This window comes from Gymnogyps californianus, chromosome Z (assembly GCF_018139145.2).
Source record: "Gymnogyps californianus isolate 813 chromosome Z, ASM1813914v2, whole genome shotgun sequence".
NCBI lineage: Eukaryota > Metazoa > Chordata > Aves > Accipitriformes > Cathartidae > Gymnogyps > Gymnogyps californianus.
Genome location: NC_059500.1, coordinates 53411162 through 53429812, shown reverse-complemented (window position 1 = coordinate 53429812; position 18651 = coordinate 53411162). Strand labels below are relative to the sequence as shown.

At 38.0% G+C, this 18651-nt stretch overlaps 1 protein-coding gene across 1 annotated transcript in view; it reads left to right on the top strand.

The window, feature by feature from the left end:
• Nucleotides 1-18651, top strand: part of KDM4C (lysine demethylase 4C) — a 285808-nt gene that overhangs the window by 26178 nt on the left and 240979 nt on the right. Inside the window, exon 5 of the mRNA XM_050912623.1 lies at nucleotides 11785-11978. Within this exon, the coding sequence (XP_050768580.1) occupies nucleotides 11785-11978 (194 nt within the window). The remainder of the gene's footprint in view (nucleotides 1-11784; nucleotides 11979-18651) is intronic.

Genomic DNA, 18651 nt, shown 5'->3' with positions numbered 1-18651 from the left:
TTTCCTGGAAATGTGCTTACAATTACTGTGTACCTCTGAATTAAAATAGGCGAAATGGAAACTTCCTAAGGAAATGAATTTTGCTGGTTACTTGCCAAGATCTCCACAGATAAAAAGGGACTCTTAACACAGATCGCATTATCCAAAGAATTATAGAATATCCATTGATATCAATTAGGCTATGTAAGTAGCTATAGGAACTAGATTTTGAAAGGATTATTTAAGTAATGAGACTAACAGAAGAAATGTTAGCATTTCAAAAAAGATTTGAGGATTTAAAAAATACAAGGCAAACTTTTCTCCAGAAGAATCTTCCATGCGTGGAGTTCTTGAGTTATTTCATGTTCTATGTAACTGCCTTCTCCAATCATTAAAAAAAAAAAAAAAAAGTAGAATTTCCCTGTGGCAGATGGTCTGAGGCTCTGCTAATGTTTCATATTACTTCACAGAAGACAAATTACTTGAAGACTCTGTCCAAAGATAAATACAGTCAGCCAAGATGGCTTAAGGCAATTCAGTTTTTGCACTAGGTTATGTGATCTTTAAAAGATAGCTATAAATGTCCAATAGTCTATTGTTTAGAGAAAGCAGCAAGTCCAAATTCTATTGTGTGTCCAAATAGCTGTATAAAAATGATTTAGAAACTAATTGAAGAGTCTGATTTGGGGTGTTTTGGCGAAGAGATATTCTAGATGGCTTTTGGCTTTGTGGAGACCAAAATGGGGCACAGGAAAGCAGTGTTTCTTTCAAGAAATAGAAGCTTGCCCTTCTTTTTCTTCTTTGATTTTTTTTTTTCTTTAATGTTGGCAGATAATGCCTTCTGGCGTAGCTTTTTACAAATACATACTTTGTTTTGATTGTGTTTTCTTTGGTCTTTAGTATCTTAAGGTTACTGTTGCATGAGCAACATTTCCAAAGAAAAGAGAATGCAGTAATATCTGATTTCGAAGTGCTGACTAGTCAAAGAGAAGGTCAGAGATTTCCTTCTCATGGAATTGCACTCTCGTTAGATTGGAAGGCTGAGGAAGGGAGGTTAAAAAAGCAAAAGGTGAAGTGAGAAGAGCAGAATTCAGCAATCCTAACTCAGATGTTAGGTGCATAGGAAGAGGAGACAAAGAAAGCACTGAAAGTTGCAGGGAGCGGGGAATAAAGGAGCGGGGAAGAAAACTCTAATAGATAGAATAAAAAAACCTTAATGGCTATGATAAATGGGTATTATTTAAAAATAAATAACAAAGGAGAAATGTTAGTGAAAGGAATAGACACTGAGGAAAGAGTGTGAACAGACTGAGCAGTTAATGTGACAGCCATGTCACGGTGTACAGCCCAGCGGGATTTAGAGGAGAAGAAGGAAAAACCACTGGTACCAAACTGTTGGTGAGAAAGTTATTGATGCCACTGATCAAAATGTTTTATCTTAGAATATTTTTGCTGAAGTTAATTTTTGGCCAGCAGATGGTGTACTTGCACAACTAATATTTTTCATGTCTTACGCTTGAAGATAGTGTTAAGAAAGGATCTTTTTGATTCTGTTTGGAATTAGAGGTTGTTCTTATGTCTTCGTTCAGTTTGTTTCGGGATTGTCATTATTCGGGGAAAGGAGATGAATACAAGTAGCTGATGTTTTGGGCAACATACAGCAGAAAGGGGATGGCAGGATTAATTTGTCATAACAGCCTATTTGCGATAAACAAAACCAAATGCTTATTTTTTTCAAAACACATTTTATAGAAAACAGTGTGTTATAGATGTTGCATTTGATACAGAAAGGTAAATGTCTGGCAGAATTCCAGGTAGAAAAACACCAGGAACTTAGTCAAAGTGTGCTGCAAGTCCTTATTCTTTAGTTTAAAAGTTTACCAGTTACATTTTCTTTCTACATGGTGATGTTCAATTTTACATTGAGACATCTGTGTCTGAAGCATGATGAAGCCTTAATTTTTACTATTTAGATTGTTTAAGAGACAATATTGTTATTTGTGGAATCCAGCACCTTGCTGGCATTGTGCCAGAGAGATCATAGATCTTGTAGTATTGTTTGTTTTTCTTAGATCAGAGGATGACAGATTCTGAGGAGTCTGGAAGATGGGGCAAAGTTATAAAGCCTGTGTTATATGGAACAGCAAACTGCACCCCCCCCAAACAACAGGAACAAATCTATAAATGCATGCTTTGAAATTTGACAACTACCATCAATGATTCAAAGTTTACCCTTGTGATATTTGGATTATTCCAGAATCTGTCTTGCATATTTATAATGTATTTATGGTTATTTGACAGTTTTGAACACAGATTAAATCTTTATGAATAAGGAAATAACCTATGAGAACAAGTGTTCTGTATACTATAGTATAGAGCTTTATAGAAAATAAATTTAAGATAGTTGAATATTTGTGTGAAATATTATTCTGTGCTGTACGCATTTTAATTGCTATTACATTTAATTGCTATTACATTTAGTTACAGTGGTTTGTAGGAGAATGACAATGTAGGTGAAAGGATCATTATTTATGTTAAGATTATAAACATTATAAGATATACATTCAAGGTTCTGTCTTTTTGTTGCTATAAGGTCATCTGGACTTGAGTGAAAATTAATATTCCTGAAAGAGTTTATAATGTCAATAATAAAGCACCAGTCTTACTAGCTGCAGTTGTTAAACTGATTCATGAATTGATTATGAACACCTGAGAGTTATGACTGTTTAGGAAGTTCAAATGAGAAGTGATTATTTATTTTTTATTATGTTATTTCAAGAGAGCTGTCTTCCATATGAGTTAGCATGAATGTAATGCCAACTTGAGCCAGCTTAGACTGTGAATGACTAGCCTGTGAAACAGTTGCAAAAGGTTACTGTTCCTGTCAGGAAGGGGAAGACAGACAGTTATTTTGTTTCTGATATCATAACTTGATTAACTTTATGAACTGTTTATAAACTTATCTGGCAATTGCACCTGTGAGTAAATTGAAGAGTGTGATTCACCTACTTTTTCTGTACAGTCTCTGTTCTGGTGAACTACTGTTAGGCCTTCCATGCCACTCCCAACTGTTGTCTAAATCAAACCACCATTTGCTGAGGCCACAAATTTTTTGTTTCCTTGTTGTATGAGATACGAGGAGCTCAAATTAACTTTTTCTGTTTCCTGGGTAGTTTTGTTCATTTCGGGGTTTTTTTGTGGTGGTTTTTGTTGTTGTTGTTGTTGTTGTTTTTTTTATTAATTTGAAATTGTATTTGTATGGACAGATGTGGAAGATGTATGAAACCCCTACTTGGACTGATCTAGCAAAGAGGGGGAAAAAAAATCTTCCTGGTTTCAAAGTGACTGATTTGATGTTTACTATGGGTCATAAAACTCATCTGACTTAAGTGCTGTCAATGGCATCTGCTATTCAGTAGAGAAAAGCCAAGGTTTGGAAGAAGCACGTATAAATATTGTCTTACCTCTGTCTCACCACTCTTCTTTCACTCCTGTCTTGAAGATACCACTTTACTTTCCTTTTCCTTCTCTTAGTTTTATTCATCCTGATAAGACAATACCTGCCTTCTCCCATGTCTAAGCTGTGGGGAGCATATTTGATTAGTAATATAAGAGTGATTGGTTCAGTGGAGTTTGTAGGCGAACAGTTGGTTATTTTTGTTAAATTGTAGGTACATCTCTAATGTAATATTAACTCTGGCAACAGATGTAGTTAAGTTTCCTGCTGTATCCCTTGACAGAGCAGCTAACTTGATTTTAAAGCAGCACCTTGACATTATATGTAGAGTTTGGATTTGACCATGAAGTGAGTTAGGGATGGCATCTGAGTTGTAGCTTAACCTAAGGCTGCAGGAGAGCAGCAGGCATAATCAATCCAAGAGTTTCTGGAAAGCATCGGTGACAACTTCCTGACCCAAGTTGTCTGCTGGACCTTGTACTCGCAAACAAGGAAGGACTTGTTGCGGGTGTGAAGGTTGAAGGCAGCCTTGGCTGTAGTGACCATGAGATGGTGGGGTTCAGGATCTTAAGGGGAGGTGTCAAGACAGAAAGCAGGACCATAACCCTGGCTTTCAGGAGATCTGACTTTGGCCTCTTCAGTGATCTGCTTGGAAGAGTCCTGTGGGATAAGGCCCTGGAGGGAAGAAGGGCCCAAGAAAGCTGGTTGGTGTTCACCACCTGTAAGCTCAAGAGTGGTCCATCCTAATGAGCAGGAAGTCAGGCAACAATGCCAGAGGTCTGCATGGATGAGCAAGGAAAACTCAAAGTGTAAACAGGAAATACACAGGAGGTAGAAGGAGGGACGTGTCACCTGGGAGGAATATAGAGACGCAGTCCAAGTATGCAGAAATGCAACTGGGAACGTCAAAGCCTACCTGGAATTGAATCTGAGAGATGTGGAACGCAACAAGAAGGACTTCTGTAAGTGTACCCCAGGGATCAATACTCGGTACAGTCCTGTTTAACGTCTTCATTAATGATCTGGATGATAGGACAGAGTTTGCAGATGACACAAAACTGGGAGGAGCAGCTGATACACCAGTGGGTCATGCTGCCATCCAGAGGGACCTTGACAGGCTGGAGAAAAAGGCTGACAGGAACTTCGTGAAGCTCAACAAGGGGAAGTGCAAAGTGCTGCACCTGGGGAGGAAAAACCCCAGGTATATGGCATACCTGCTGGGGGCTGAAGGCTGGAAAGCTGCTTTCCAGAAAAGTCCTTTGGGGTCCCTGGGGACACCACGTTGTACATGAGTCAGCAATGTGCCCGTGCAGCAAAGGTGGCTAACAATGTCCTGGGCTGCATTGGGAGGAATGCTGCCAGCAAGTCGAAGGAGGTGATCCTTCCCTTTTAACTCAGCACTGCTGAGGCCACACCTGGAGTGCTGTGCCCAGTACTGGGCTCCCCATCTCTCCCCAGAGATATAGAGCTGCTGGAAGAAAGTCCAGCAAAAGGCCACTAAGAAGATGAAGGGCCTGGAACATCTCTTATGTGAGGGAAGGCTGAGAGAGCTGGGATGGTTCAGCCAGGAGAAGAGAAGGCTCGGGGAGACCTTATCAATGTATATAAATACCTCCCGGGGGGGTGCAAAGAGGATGGAGCCAGGCTTTTATCAGGAGTGCCCAGTGACAGGACCAGAGGCAATGGGCACAAACTGAAGCACAGGGGTTGCCCTCTGAACATCAGGAAACAGTTTTTCACTGTGAGGGTGACTGAGTCCTGGCACAGGTGGTCCAGAGAGATTGTGGATTTCTCCATCCTTGCTGAGATAGTCCTACAGATTGTCTTTTGCAAACTACCGTAAGTATGTATCTTGTATGCCATCCTTTACAGTATTGCATTGGGTTTGTGTTACAAGGTTTTGGTAGCAGGGGGGCTACAAAAGTGTCTTCTGTGAGAAGCTGCTAGAATCTTCCCCTGTGTCTGATAGAGCCAATGGCAGCCGGCTCCAAGACGGACCCGCGGCTGGCCAAAACTGAGCCAATCAGTGATGGTGGTAGTGTCTCTGTGATAACATATTTAAGAAGGTGAAAAAAACTGCTGCACAACAGCAACAGCAGCCGGAGAGAGGAATGAGAGGAACAACTCGGCAGACACCAAGGTCAGTGCACAAGGAGGGGGAGGAGGTGCTCCAGGTGCCAGAGCAGAGATTCCCCTGCAGCCCGTGGTGAAGACCGTGGTGAGGCAGGCTGTCCCCCTGCAGCCTATGGAGGTCCATGGCAGACCAGATATCCACCTGCAGCCTGTGGAGGACCCCATGCTGGAGCAGGTGGATGCCTGAGGGAGGCTGTGACCCTGTGGAGACCCCACACTGGAGCAGGCTCCTGGCAGGACCTGTGACCCTGTGGAGAGAGAGAAGCCCATGCTGGAGCAGGTTTGCTGGCAGGACTTGTGACCCCACAGGGGACCCATGCTGGAGCAGCCTGTTCCTGAAGGACTGCACCCCATGGAAGGGACCCATGCTGGAGCAGTTCGAGAAGAACTGTAGCCCATGGGAAGGACTCATGTTGCAGAAGTTCATGGAGAACTGTCTCCCATGGGAGGGACCCAACACTGGAGCAGCGAAAGAGTGTGAGTCCTCCTTCCCCTGCGGAGGAAGGAGTGGCAGAAACAAAGTGTGACGAACTGACTGCAACCCCTATTCCCCGTCCCCCTGCGCCGCTGAGGTGGAGGAGGTAAAGAATTCAGGAGAAAAGTTAAGCCTGTGAGGAAGGGAGGGGTGAGGAGAAGGTGTTTTAAGATTTAGTTTTTATTTCTCATTATCCTACTCTGATCTGATTGGTAATAAATTAATTTTTCCCCAAGTTGAGTCTGTTTTGTCTGTGACGGTAATTGCTGAGGGATCTCCCTGTCCTTATCTCAACCCACAAAGTTTTTGTTGTATTTACTCTCCCCTGTCCAGCTGAGGAGGGAAGTGATAGAGCGGCTTTGGTGGGCACCTGGCATCCAGTCAGGGTCAACCCACCACAAGTATGTACAGAACGTTACTGGGTAGCTTAATGAGGGGACATGGACTCATCATTTTTTTAGATGTAGAAAGTTCTGGATGTTTTAGCACATGATTATGTGACCCACTTAGTGAATGATGGAAAGGCTGTGGATGTTGTCTACCTAGACTTTAGTAAAGCTTTTGACACCATTTCTGACAGCATTCTCCTGGAGAAACTGGCTGCTCATGGCTTGGACGGGTGTACTCTTTGCTGGGTTAAAAACTGGCTGGATGGCCGGGCCCAAAGAGTGGTGGTGAATGGAGTTACATCCAGTTCGTGGCTGGTCACAAGTGGTGTTCCGCAGGACTCAGTACTGGGGCTAGTTCTGTTTAATATCTTTATCAATGATCTGGACGAGGGGATCGAGTGCACGCTCAGTAAGTTTGCAGATGACACCACATTGGGCAGGAGTGTTGATCTGCTTGAGGGTCGGAAGGCTCTACAGAGGGATCTGGACAGGCTGGATGGATGGGCCGAGGCCAATTGTATGAGGTTCAACAAGGTTGAGTGCCAGGCCCTGCACTTGGGTCACAACAACCCCATGCAATGCTACAGGCTTGGGGAAGAGTGGCTGGAAAGCTGCCTGGTGGAAGAGGACCTGGGGGTGTTGGTCAGCAGCGGGCTGAATATGAGCTGGCAGTGTGCCCAGGTGGCCAAGAAGGCCATAGCATCCTGGCTCGTATCAGAAATAGTGTGGCCAGCAGGACTAGAGAAGTGATCGTCCCCCTGTACTTGGCACTGGTGCGACTGCACCTCGAATACTGTGTTCAGTTTTGGGCCCCTCACTACAAAAAAGACACTGAGGTGCTGGAGTGCGTCCAAAGAAGGGCAGTGAAGCTAGCTGGTGAAGGGTCTAGAGCACAAATCTTATGAGGAGTGGCTGAGGGAACTGGGGTTGTTTAGCCTGGAGAAAAGGAGGCTGAGCGGAAACCTTATTGCTCTCTACGACTACCTGAAAGGAGGTTGTAGTGAGGTGGGTGTCGGTCTCTTCTCCCAAGTAACAAGCGATAGGACAAGAGGAAACGGCCTCAAGTTGCACCAGGAGAGGTTTAGATTGGATATTAGGAAAACTTTCTTCACCGAAAGGGTTGTCAAGCACTGGAACAGGCTGCCCAGGGAAGTGGTTGAGTCACCATCCCTGGAGGTATTTAAAAGATGTGTAGATGTGGTGCTTAGGGACATGGTTTAGTGGTGGACTTGGCAGTGTTAGGTTAATGGTTTGACTCGATGATCTTAAAGGTCTTTTCCAACCTAAATGATTCTATGATTCTATATGAGATGTCCTTTATGATCTCTTAATAGTTGGATCAATGTGAGCATTCCTTCACTTACGTGTTTGGTTCTAGTGTGCATTTCCAAAGAGAATCTACTTGGTTCTGGTTTTTTTCCCACCCTTCAAAAGGGTGCTGCAAAGCAATGGTTATATCTGAAAAGATCCCGAGAAGAAAAGACAGATCAAATGAGGGAGATTGTTTGTATTTCCTATCTGTGTGTTTATGGTGCAGAGCTTCTGTTCATAGCATTTTTCTGTCTGTATTCTATGCACTTTGAAGAAGCAATAAAAACCTGGCAGGTTTTTTATTACATTCATTGGTGTGAGTGAGTGGGTGACCAAGCACAAATTTTTCTGTATGTTTCTCCTACTCCTTTTCACCCTGTCTCTTAATTATCTTTTTTTTACTTTTCTTTACTATTTGAGCTGTTACAGTCAGTCATAGGGGCTTTTTAATCCTAGTTGTAGAACAGATGTCTTGTTTGGCAGATTAATACTGAAATGAATCCATGAGATAATCACAGGAAAAATTAAACACTGAAAAAATATTATGTGTATTAATGCATACATACAGAAATCATGTTTATAAAAATCAAATTAATCACAGTGTTGGCTGATTTGTTTAAGTAAAGTGCAAAGGATAGTATCATGTCACTATTGGAAGTACTTTAAAAAAAGAAAATGAATGAAAAATACCAATATAGTGAAAGCTACATTTTTCTTTGTGTTTTTGAGAAAAGAATGGGTCAACTCCTTCTAAACTGTGCAAGTGTTCAGATATTTGAGAGGTGCTTGTGAAGTGTCCCATTTTATCTCCACATTCCATTAAAAGCTGGTTCAAAGGCTGTTAAAAGAGTCATAAAAACTCTTGATAGTAATTTACAGTAAGTTTGAATCATCTACAAAATTAGTGAAGATGGGAATAGTGGTCTTCTGTATAAACTACTATGTACCTTACAGTATTTCTCTGAAGAAATACAAGGTAAGTCTGGTGTGTGTAGCAATGACTATAGATGGTAAAATGTTTCAAGCCTGTATTTCTTTGTTATAGTAAAGAAAGAAAAACATGTTATTTTTCTAGCTTTTTTCCTGTTGTTGGATTGTGTGGTACAGTTGTCAAAGATGACAGGTATTCTTTAAAGAATTTGCCATCAAAAATGTGGATAAATTAGAAATACTTTCTTTACACACTCCCTTGAAATTATTATAATATTCTGATATTATTGTGATATTCTGAGCAGAATAGATATTTGGTATTTTCCTAACATTGAATAGATTATAATGTCTAAATGGGTTTTTGTATACACCTCATGGTCAAGTAATATGTGTACTGATGTTCTAATAAAGGTTATTAAATATAGCATAACCTGCTAAGATATACTTTAATTTTGTGAAGTATTGTTATGTACTGACCTGTTAAACTGCTCTTTTACAGCTCCTGTTGTCTTTTTAGTGTGCATTGCAATTGTAAAGTTTAAAAACAGTTATGTATTGGAGAAGTTAGAATTGGTATTTTACTTCAAAATTTATGTAAGGATTTTACTTAATGGTTTGGAATATTAAAAATATATCTGCGAGGGAAAGGAACAGCTTTAATAATAATTTGTAACAGTCTAGGCATACATATAAAATGGATTTTTTTTTTTTTTTTAAATTCAAGGAATGTAGGACGAGTTAAAATGAATCAGTGTGATTTTAGTGTTTCAGCCAGTTTCAGTGAACATTTCCTTTTGAGCTAAGACTACTTGTCCAAAATAGTCTTTAGGAAATGGAAATAGCTTGTGCATCGTGAGTGTACAGGTTGTGGATTGTGTATATGGTATGTTTGGCATTTTGAAGGAAACTTTTTCTCCTAGGATTGCTCTCCATGGGAGGATTTGCTTTTGTTTTAGGGACAAACCACTAGCAGTTTGCTAGGTGACTAGTTGTGACTTGATTTAACAGAAAGTGAAAAGATGAGATGTGGTGTTAAAAAAAAAAAAAAAAAAAAATTCTCTTAACTATCACTTAGTAAGAGAAGAGAAGATTTCAGATGTTATGGTTGCCAAAAGCTTACATGGATTAAAGAAGGTGACTGGATGAATAAATTGGTAAAAAGCCCATGGGGTACTGTTAAGTAGAAGGATAACACCTCTGTCTGCAGAAACCTTCAATCTGCAAATTGCTGCAGGCTGGAAGGGTATTCTGGGGAAGTACTGCTTTGCTTACACTGTTTCTTGTCTGCTTTTGGCCACTGTCAGAAAAAGTATACTGCCTAGGTTAACAGTTGATTTTTATCTGTTGTATTTATTTTTGTCTTCTAACCCTGTATGTGTCTCTGTGCCTGCATGGTTGAGTCATTGCTCTTATTTTGCTGTATTAATTTATTTCTCCAAATTGACTGCACAATTTGTGAACAAAGATAAATTTTATGTGATTTAAAAAAAATAAAATCTGTAAATTAATTTGAGGAACAATTAGTTAAAATTGTTTCTTAAAACTAATTTTATATTTTACAGCTCTACTGTCTTGCTGATGATTATGATTTTTAGTTTTGAAAGGTGCAGATTTTACCAGCATCTACTATTTGAGTTCATATTGGTGTTTAGTTTTTTTCTTCAATAATTGTCATCATATTAATTTTTTTTTTTTTTTAAGTTTTTAAATTCAAAGTGCCTTTTTGTCACACAAATGCATCAAAGCCAAAGCTTCCATTTTAAAAAAAGAACAAAAATTGCTGTCTGGAATGAACTAATTCTGTAAAAGTCCTTTACTCCTTTGTAAAAGTCCCAGATAACTTACAGATAGTTTTTCTTACTAAGTGAAATAGTCATAGCAGGCAGTCAGAAGTGCTTGTTCAATGAGAAAGTTGAACTTCATACAGAAGTTACCATCTTGTATATCAGTTCTAGTTGCTGCATATGTAACATGCTTGACATAAAATCTCAAAAAACAAGGAAATCAAAACTGAGACTATTCAACGTTCATTACTTCTTGCTTTAACCTGTATTCTTACTTCGCCACCTGCACAACTATTGAATATCACCAAGTTTCTTAGTCTTAATCAGCGGCATCAGGACTACAGTCTGCTGTCAATTTGTTCCCCAAATTTGAGTAAGATTACGAGAACTGTACAGGGTTCAGTGATGGGGGATGTGGAACAGGTCATGGTTAAGGGCATGTTTAGGGGCTGTCTTTCCAATAAAGAAACTTGCCTGAATTGAGTTTATAATAGTTTTGATTATATTTCTTGTTTTTCTGACTGCTTGAGCACCAGCTAATGTCTTCCCTGGAGGTGCTAATAATTGCTGTTATAATGAAGTCTCATCCCTTTCTCTTCAGTTTTGTAGCTTTGATCTTGGTTATACTGACTCTTACATGCTGTATTACCTGAAATTAGAATTGCACTTTGTGGATGAATCTGAAATACAACAAAAACTACATGCATGGCTTTCTAGGTACAAATTTTATAGGCAATAATGTAAGGAAACAGCTGAAATCCCATGAAATCAATAGATTTCTTTCGTGGTATATTTCTCATGCAGTACAGCATTATGGTTAGAAATATCTCTGAAGTGATGTAATGGCTTTAGTTTTTATACTTTTCAGAGAAATGGTAAATTTACACATGTAAATTAAATTTTAAAATAATTTTTCATATGACTTAGTATTACTTTGTAAGTAATTAAAAAGCATAGATAGGCCCAGTGAAACTTAATGGCTTCCAGTTATCAACTCATCAAAGATTTTGTCTGCAGCTGTTATTTCTATTGTGTATGGTGTTTCAATCCATGTTAGATTTGACGTATTAAGTGTTAAGCAGATACGAACTTCCTTATGTTCTCTGCTCTGAACATCTCAGACTTAGAACCTGATCTAAATCTTACTAAGGTCAGGAGAGTTTTTCTTCCAGTAACTTCAACTGTCTTATAAAGTGCTTATAAATTTATATTAATATACAGTCTTTTGAAGGGCTAGATCAGGTGTGTATCTTTTGACTGAGACTATTATATAAAATTGCATTTCTTTATAAATTTATTAATACATTTATTATGTATCTTTTTCAGGGTATTGAGGAATGGAATATTGCCCATCTTAATACGATATTGGATGTTGTAGGAGAAGACTGTGGAATTTCTATTGAGGGTGTAAATACGCCATATCTGTATTTTGGCATGTGGAAAACAACATTTGCATGGCACACTGAAGACATGGATCTCTACAGTATTAATTATCTTCATTTTGGGGAGCCAAAGTCATGGCAAGTTTAAATTTTTATGAAAGATGATTTCATTTATCTTTTTGTTTCAGCTGAGTAAACTAAACAGATGGGGTACAACTGCTTCACAGTGATAAGCTTTACTGAAAAGCTAAGATAGTAGTTTTGGTTTGGTTTTTTTTTTTTTTTAAGCTGAGAATGCTATGAAATATGTGAGATTTGTGATGTGAAGAACGTCACAGTAATGCATTCTTTTATGTTAAAAGAAAAGACTAGTGAGTACATAAGGGTTATTTGAGTTCGACAGAAAAAGATTGTAATGATTCAATATGAGAAGTTGAGTGAGTTGGCAACCCCAAGACTATTTGAGGGAACTTCTGTAAGGCCTCTTTGAAATCAGTTTCTTTGGTTCAGTTGTCCTTTGGGACTGCCTAACATGTTTTGTATTAAATGTGCATTTAATTGCTTTTTTGAATCACAGTCATATTCTCTACTGTTAACTCAGTAGGCCAAGTAGGAGATAAGAGTCAGTGTTAAAGGTGCTTCCTAAATACGAAGCTTCTGCTATCCTTTCTCCATAATCTTAGATTTTTGATTGAACAGCCTTAATGGAGAGACAGGTAGGTTTAATATTATACATACAGATTGTGGTATACGTGTATCTTAAAGTACGTGCGAAAAATATTTTCCTTTTGATCATAAAATCTTATTTTTTTAAAAATACCTGTGAAGAGAATATAAAATCATTAGAAAGATATATGTAAAAGATATGTTACGCTTAGTTTGGCTCTGGCAGTTTCTAGTCATCCAAACTTACATGGAAAATTTTGTAGCTGGTAATTGCCTAAAACATTCTTAGTTTATACCCATACAAAAGAAAAAGACCTATGTAACAGCATGTATTTAAACTGAGAAGGTGGTAAATTGGACAGCTGCTGGTTCTTAGGTCATTGCTTTATGTTTACCTGCTTTTCTTCCATAGTGGATTGCTTATGTTTAGACAGAGAAGGTAAACACCACCTATTGTAGTAATGCAAGTCTATGTTTTGAATTGATTAATTATATATATTTTTGAAATTGCTGCTTTGATAGAACTCGACATACTAAGAAAGTCTTCTCAGCCATAAGAACAATATCTTTGTTAATAATGGATGTAAAGATAGGTAATTCCAAAATGATCTAAGATGACAGGACAAATTTAACTAAAACAATGATTACATAAAAATTATTTTAGATTCTTAGGAATTTCAAAATTGCTATTTAAAGAAAACCTCACTGCCTATTGTGAAATTCCAAGTAGTAGAGAAATTTACTTAAACCCTGAAGTCCTTAGACACAATGGATAGAAGCTAAGAAAACTTTCTTTCTTTAAGTGTTTTGAAGGAGGTATGAGTTGACAATACGATAAATGCTTTTCTAGTTTACAGATACTTGTTTACACTTCCAAATGAACAAAATCATTAAATGCTGACCTCTTCATCTTTTGAAGAGATAGTGGTGGATATGACTTAATTTTCTGGGCCACATTGGCCCATATTGTTAAGAAATGCAGTGCTAAAAAAAAGTTGAATGAAAGACAGTTAAAGATTTATTTGTTGTCACACATGTACTTTTACTGGAGAAATGCTGCAATAATTTATGCTAATGCTGTTCCTATATCAGTAAAATGTATCTTGTGTTAATATGATAGTAGTATAATATTTTCTTCAAAAAAGTGGAGGATGAGTTGAATCTTAGGATACAGATAGTAGAGAATTTGTCTGCTCTTAAAAAATTTAAACTGAGTTGGCAAATGTTTTCTTAGTGAAACCAAATACCCTGGCATGTACAGTAGCAATACATGTTTTTTAATTTTACTGGGTATACATGTAGTTCTTCAAGACAACCACACTGGTCTTATGGAGAACTGAAAAATAATTGTATTGGGTCTAGCTGAGATGGAGTTAATTTTCCCCACAGCAGCCCTCGTAGTGCTGTGCTCTGTATCGGTAGCTAGAACAGTGTTGATAACACACCAGTGTTTTGGCTACTTCTGAGCAGTGCTCACACAGCATCAAGGCTGTCTCTCCAACGTTGCCCCCCCACCAGTAGGCTGGGGGTGGGCAAGATCTTGGGAGGGGACAGATCCAGGCCAGCTGACCCAAACTGACCAAAGGGATATTCCATACCATATGACGTCTGCTCAGTATAAAAGCTAGGGGGAGGAGGAGGAAGTGGGGGGCATTCGTTTGTTTACGTTTGTCTTCCGGAGCAACCACTACGCGTACTGAAGCCCTGCTTCCCAGGAAGTGGCCAAACATCGCCTGCTGATGGGAAGTAGAGAATAAAATCTTTTGTTTTCCTTTGCTTTCGCGCGCGACCTTTGCTTCTGCTTTATTAAACTGCCCTTATCTCGACCTACGAGCCTTTCGTTTTATTTTCTCTCCCTGTCCAGTTGAGGAGGGGGAGTGATAGAGCGGCTTTGGTGGGCACCTGGCATCTGGCCAGGGTCAACCCACTACAATAATTTATTAAGAAGCATGATAGGCAGTGTGTCTTCTCTGAATTATGAGAAGACAACCACTTCCACCTGAGAGCTGTGATAAGAACTTGTAGGCAGCAGCTAAATCTGACTGCTGTGGCAGTCTTTTTGGAATTTGAAGCTTTCTCCAGTGTTTAGGCATAGATTAGCTTTCATTTCTTCTTCCACTCTGTGCAGTTTCACTTCCAAGAGGTACACAAAGTATAGTTTTATATTATGTATACTCATTCCTCCATTGACTGTCTCATATGAAACACAGGGGAAAAGTGTGTCTGATAACCGTTTGCAAAATCAGGACTATGGCTGTTTGTGTGTGTATATTTGTGTAATACATATGTTTGCTGTTTTGCTTGCAAAGAAGCACTAAAGAGAGGAAATAATTTGAAGGAGAAAAAGGAATTAAGAAAACTTAGAAGCTCTGAAACAGAACAATATGAGGGGAGAAGAGAGGGAGATATGGTGAGGAAAGATTTGCTGGAAAGGGGAATAGAGTCTGTTAAAATTACTTCCTATTGGGCCGAATTTTTATTGCAACTTTTCCTTTGCATTTTTTTCTGAGGGGAAAGAAGTCTTGAAGGTGGTACCTCATTTTACATCACAGTTTCTTAGGGGAAAAAAAAGTTGTCTTACCGAGAAGAACCATTGGTGTGATTAGTGATTTACTTAATTTATTAATTCAGTTTGTTCTTCATATGTTTCGTAATGGTATCTGTGAACTGCTTATTAGTATTAAAAACTTCTTCACTCTGCCATTTGTTGTTAAATATTTTCTTCTATTGTAATTATTATTTCAGGGCTATAGGCCCTGACTAAAGAGAATTTTGTTTTGTGTAATAATTTGAGGAATTTTGTCATGTTGTTAAAGTATTGAACTGCTCTTAGAAATTAATGCCTAGCATAAAACAGATTTTTGTTAATAGTACAAATGTTAGACTACTAATGTGTGTATTAGATCCATGGGTGAAATATAGATAATGCTTCAATTTACATTACAAATTTATAAATAAAAAAAATCTGAATAAGATATTTACATTTTGGAAAATAATTCTATGTTTATTAAATATCTGAAAGCAGTGCTTACTCTTTGTGCTGTTCTTCACCTGACTCATGAAAAACAGTGGTGTTGATAGGAATTTTTTTAAGTATTAAGATGATGTAAATCTTCTTGAAGAATGTTAATAATGAATATGTGAAAGTGTTTATTAAGCAGGTCCAAAGTAATTATTTTCATGGCACTGTGGATATTTCAAATATAATAATAATAGGACTTATTTATTCTTTTTATTTTAGAGAAAAAGAGTAAAGATATGTGGAGAATATATTTAATATTTTATTTTAGAAAGTAGTATTTTTTAAAATTGTAGTCATCTTGTTCACCTTTTATATCTGATGGTGGAAGTGTGAATTATTTTCTGCATGAAGAATCAGAGTTTTTACTTCCTGTTGAAAGGGGCACAGCGTAAACTTGCAATATCATACAAACAATTTTCATATCAATTTGTGATGTTTTCTGTGACATTCCATCTGGTCTTCACTTCCTAGCTCTTCTGAAGACTGGAAATGACAAGAAACAATACACTATGTTAAAAAACCCTCCTGTTTAGTAATGTATTTCATAAATCACAAAATGCCTTGCAGGGTTGGTCAGTCATAAAATAAAGAGGAGTACATACTACAGAAAGAGAAGTTGGTTCCATCTTTGTGATAATGTGAAGAAAGAGACCGGATTGTTGAAGAGAGAATGCTTAGACAGCCAGAATTAGATGAATTAGGAGAGTGAGACTGGACCGGCAGTTGATGTAGGTTGTAAGAGGAGTAGGGTGAAATGGATCTATGATGAAATTAAAAATAAAGCAGGTGATGTAGGTTCAGGAATTCTTTTCAGGAGTTCAGTGGATGCAGGATGGTGAGAAATCTGATCTCTGGATTGCCTAAAATTTTTGCCATGGGCGACTTTACTGTTACCTCTTGATTGCCATGGCTAGAACCTGTTTTTATGGATTTGCCAGTGTGGAATGTCTACCAATACCTGCTCATCTTCCTTTAGGAAGTGGAAAAATGAGGCAACATAGATAGTGACATGGAAGGGGTTGTGGAATTCTTTAAAACATGGTTTCATGTGAAGGTTTTCAGATTTTGAATCCCAGTAGCAGAGGAAATAGTAATGGGGTTATGAGTATGGTGGGATAAAAATGGGTGGTGTTCTGATATTAGTATTAGACAAAATTATAGACAAAAAAGGTGAAGAAGGGAAACCATACTTAAACTGATGCTATCATTGTACGATTGAAGAACAAATATGGCAGTAAAGTAAACAGGTTAAAAGAGCCTCAGCTAGGTCCTGACAGGGTCTTCTGGGGGTAGGACTTTCAGTGTGATCAGCAGCTGACAAAGACTGGTCAAAATTTGGCCAGGTGATGCAGAGTTCAGCATGAGTGGAAGAGTCTTGCTACCTTTGCACAATTTATGCATACCACTGACAGAACTGACATTTTTCCTGGTTATGTTCTATGTCTAGGAAAAAAAACAAATCTAGAAAATTACAGTGAAGTGCTAACTTTTAGCATGAAAAAGGGGAGTATAGTATAAAACTTCCGTGAGAGGTAGGGAGACAGTTATGCTCAAATTAGAAGAGGAGAGAATTAGCCACACTTCTTGCTGAAAATTATCAGAAAAGTTAGAAATAAGAATATTAGGAGTCACAGAGATGACTACAATCAGAATAAGGATTCTGATTGGAAAAAGATAGCTGTAGTCAAGCAGTATAGTGGTTTGTCAGCAGTCTGAAAGGGTTATCATTGTGCTTGAAACAGAGCGATCATTTGGTAGTTAGAATGTTCTCTATAAAGTAAGAGAACTTTGCTGAGTAAGACATGGGAATTAGATGAAAAGGAGAGATTCCCCCACACCCTGCCCCATGGAAGAGGATTTTGTTCCTTGAAATATGTAGATTAAGTAGGGAAATTTTTTAGGTGGTAATGGACCTTGAAATTTCACATCTCAAAACAGCAAATGTATTAACTTCCTAAATTAAGTTTGAGATTTCAATTTGTTTATATTTTAAAAATTTATTTATCATGTTTATATATAATAAATATTAACCACCTAAATAGATAATAGAGCAAATTAGTGTTGCTTACAGAAAGTGGCATGGGATTCTGAGCCTAGTGTCTGGAATTGGATAGAGAACATTATTTTGATATCATATGGAGGTTGCAAATTGCCTGTTATTAACTGTGAAACCAATGAATTAGGTTCATTGTGAAAAAATTACTATTGTACGTTTAGTTGTAACAACATTTTATGTGTTTGCAGCTTTGGAATTCATAAAATACTAATTAGCAGGAAAAATCATTGGCTGTTGTTCCCCTGTCAATATATAACACGGGCTTCAGAGAAGTGGTTTGGTTAAGTATTTAGCATCACACTGAATTAGCTTGCAGCTGATGGTGTTATCCATTATCTGTGCATGTACCTGGCTTAGGAAGAATGGAACTCAATGTTTCACATTCTGTTTCTTGTCACCGACATGAGAATAATTGAGTGAATACAAGAGGCTGCTTGTCTGATGACCATCTTGCTTGGCTGGGTACTTTATGCACAGTAAAGCAATGATTCTTTGTTTTTGATGTGTTTTTACGTTCATACTTTGGATAATACTGTTGTAAAAGTTGCCCCACTTGTAAAACATACCACTTAACTGAGCACCTGACAAGGATTACCAGTTTTCCTTCCATCTATAGTCATCGTGATACTATGCATGTGTTAAAATTAAGTGGATTCTAATTCAATTTAGAATTTATCTACTGCCTACACTTAAGTAATTCTACAGTACTGAATAACTAATTAGCCTGTTGCACAACAAGCAATACAAGTGACACAAGAATCCAACCCATTTCTTTTATTTGGAAGGCGTAATTTGTAAAATGCAACATTGAAGAGTAGGGTCTGTGAAGTCACTAGAAAGGCAGAAAAGATAATAGACTACTTTAATGTTGTTAAATACGTGGAATTTTCTGTGTTAGGCTTTACATTCATTTTATTGATGATGTTTACTGTCAGTCAAGATGGACTTCTATTCTGCAAGATCTTTGGCTATGAGATAGAATGAATTTAATTTTTGATATTTTCAAAAAAATCCCACCCAAGCAACCAAAGCCATATACTTACGTTCTTTGTTTAGAATATTGATAG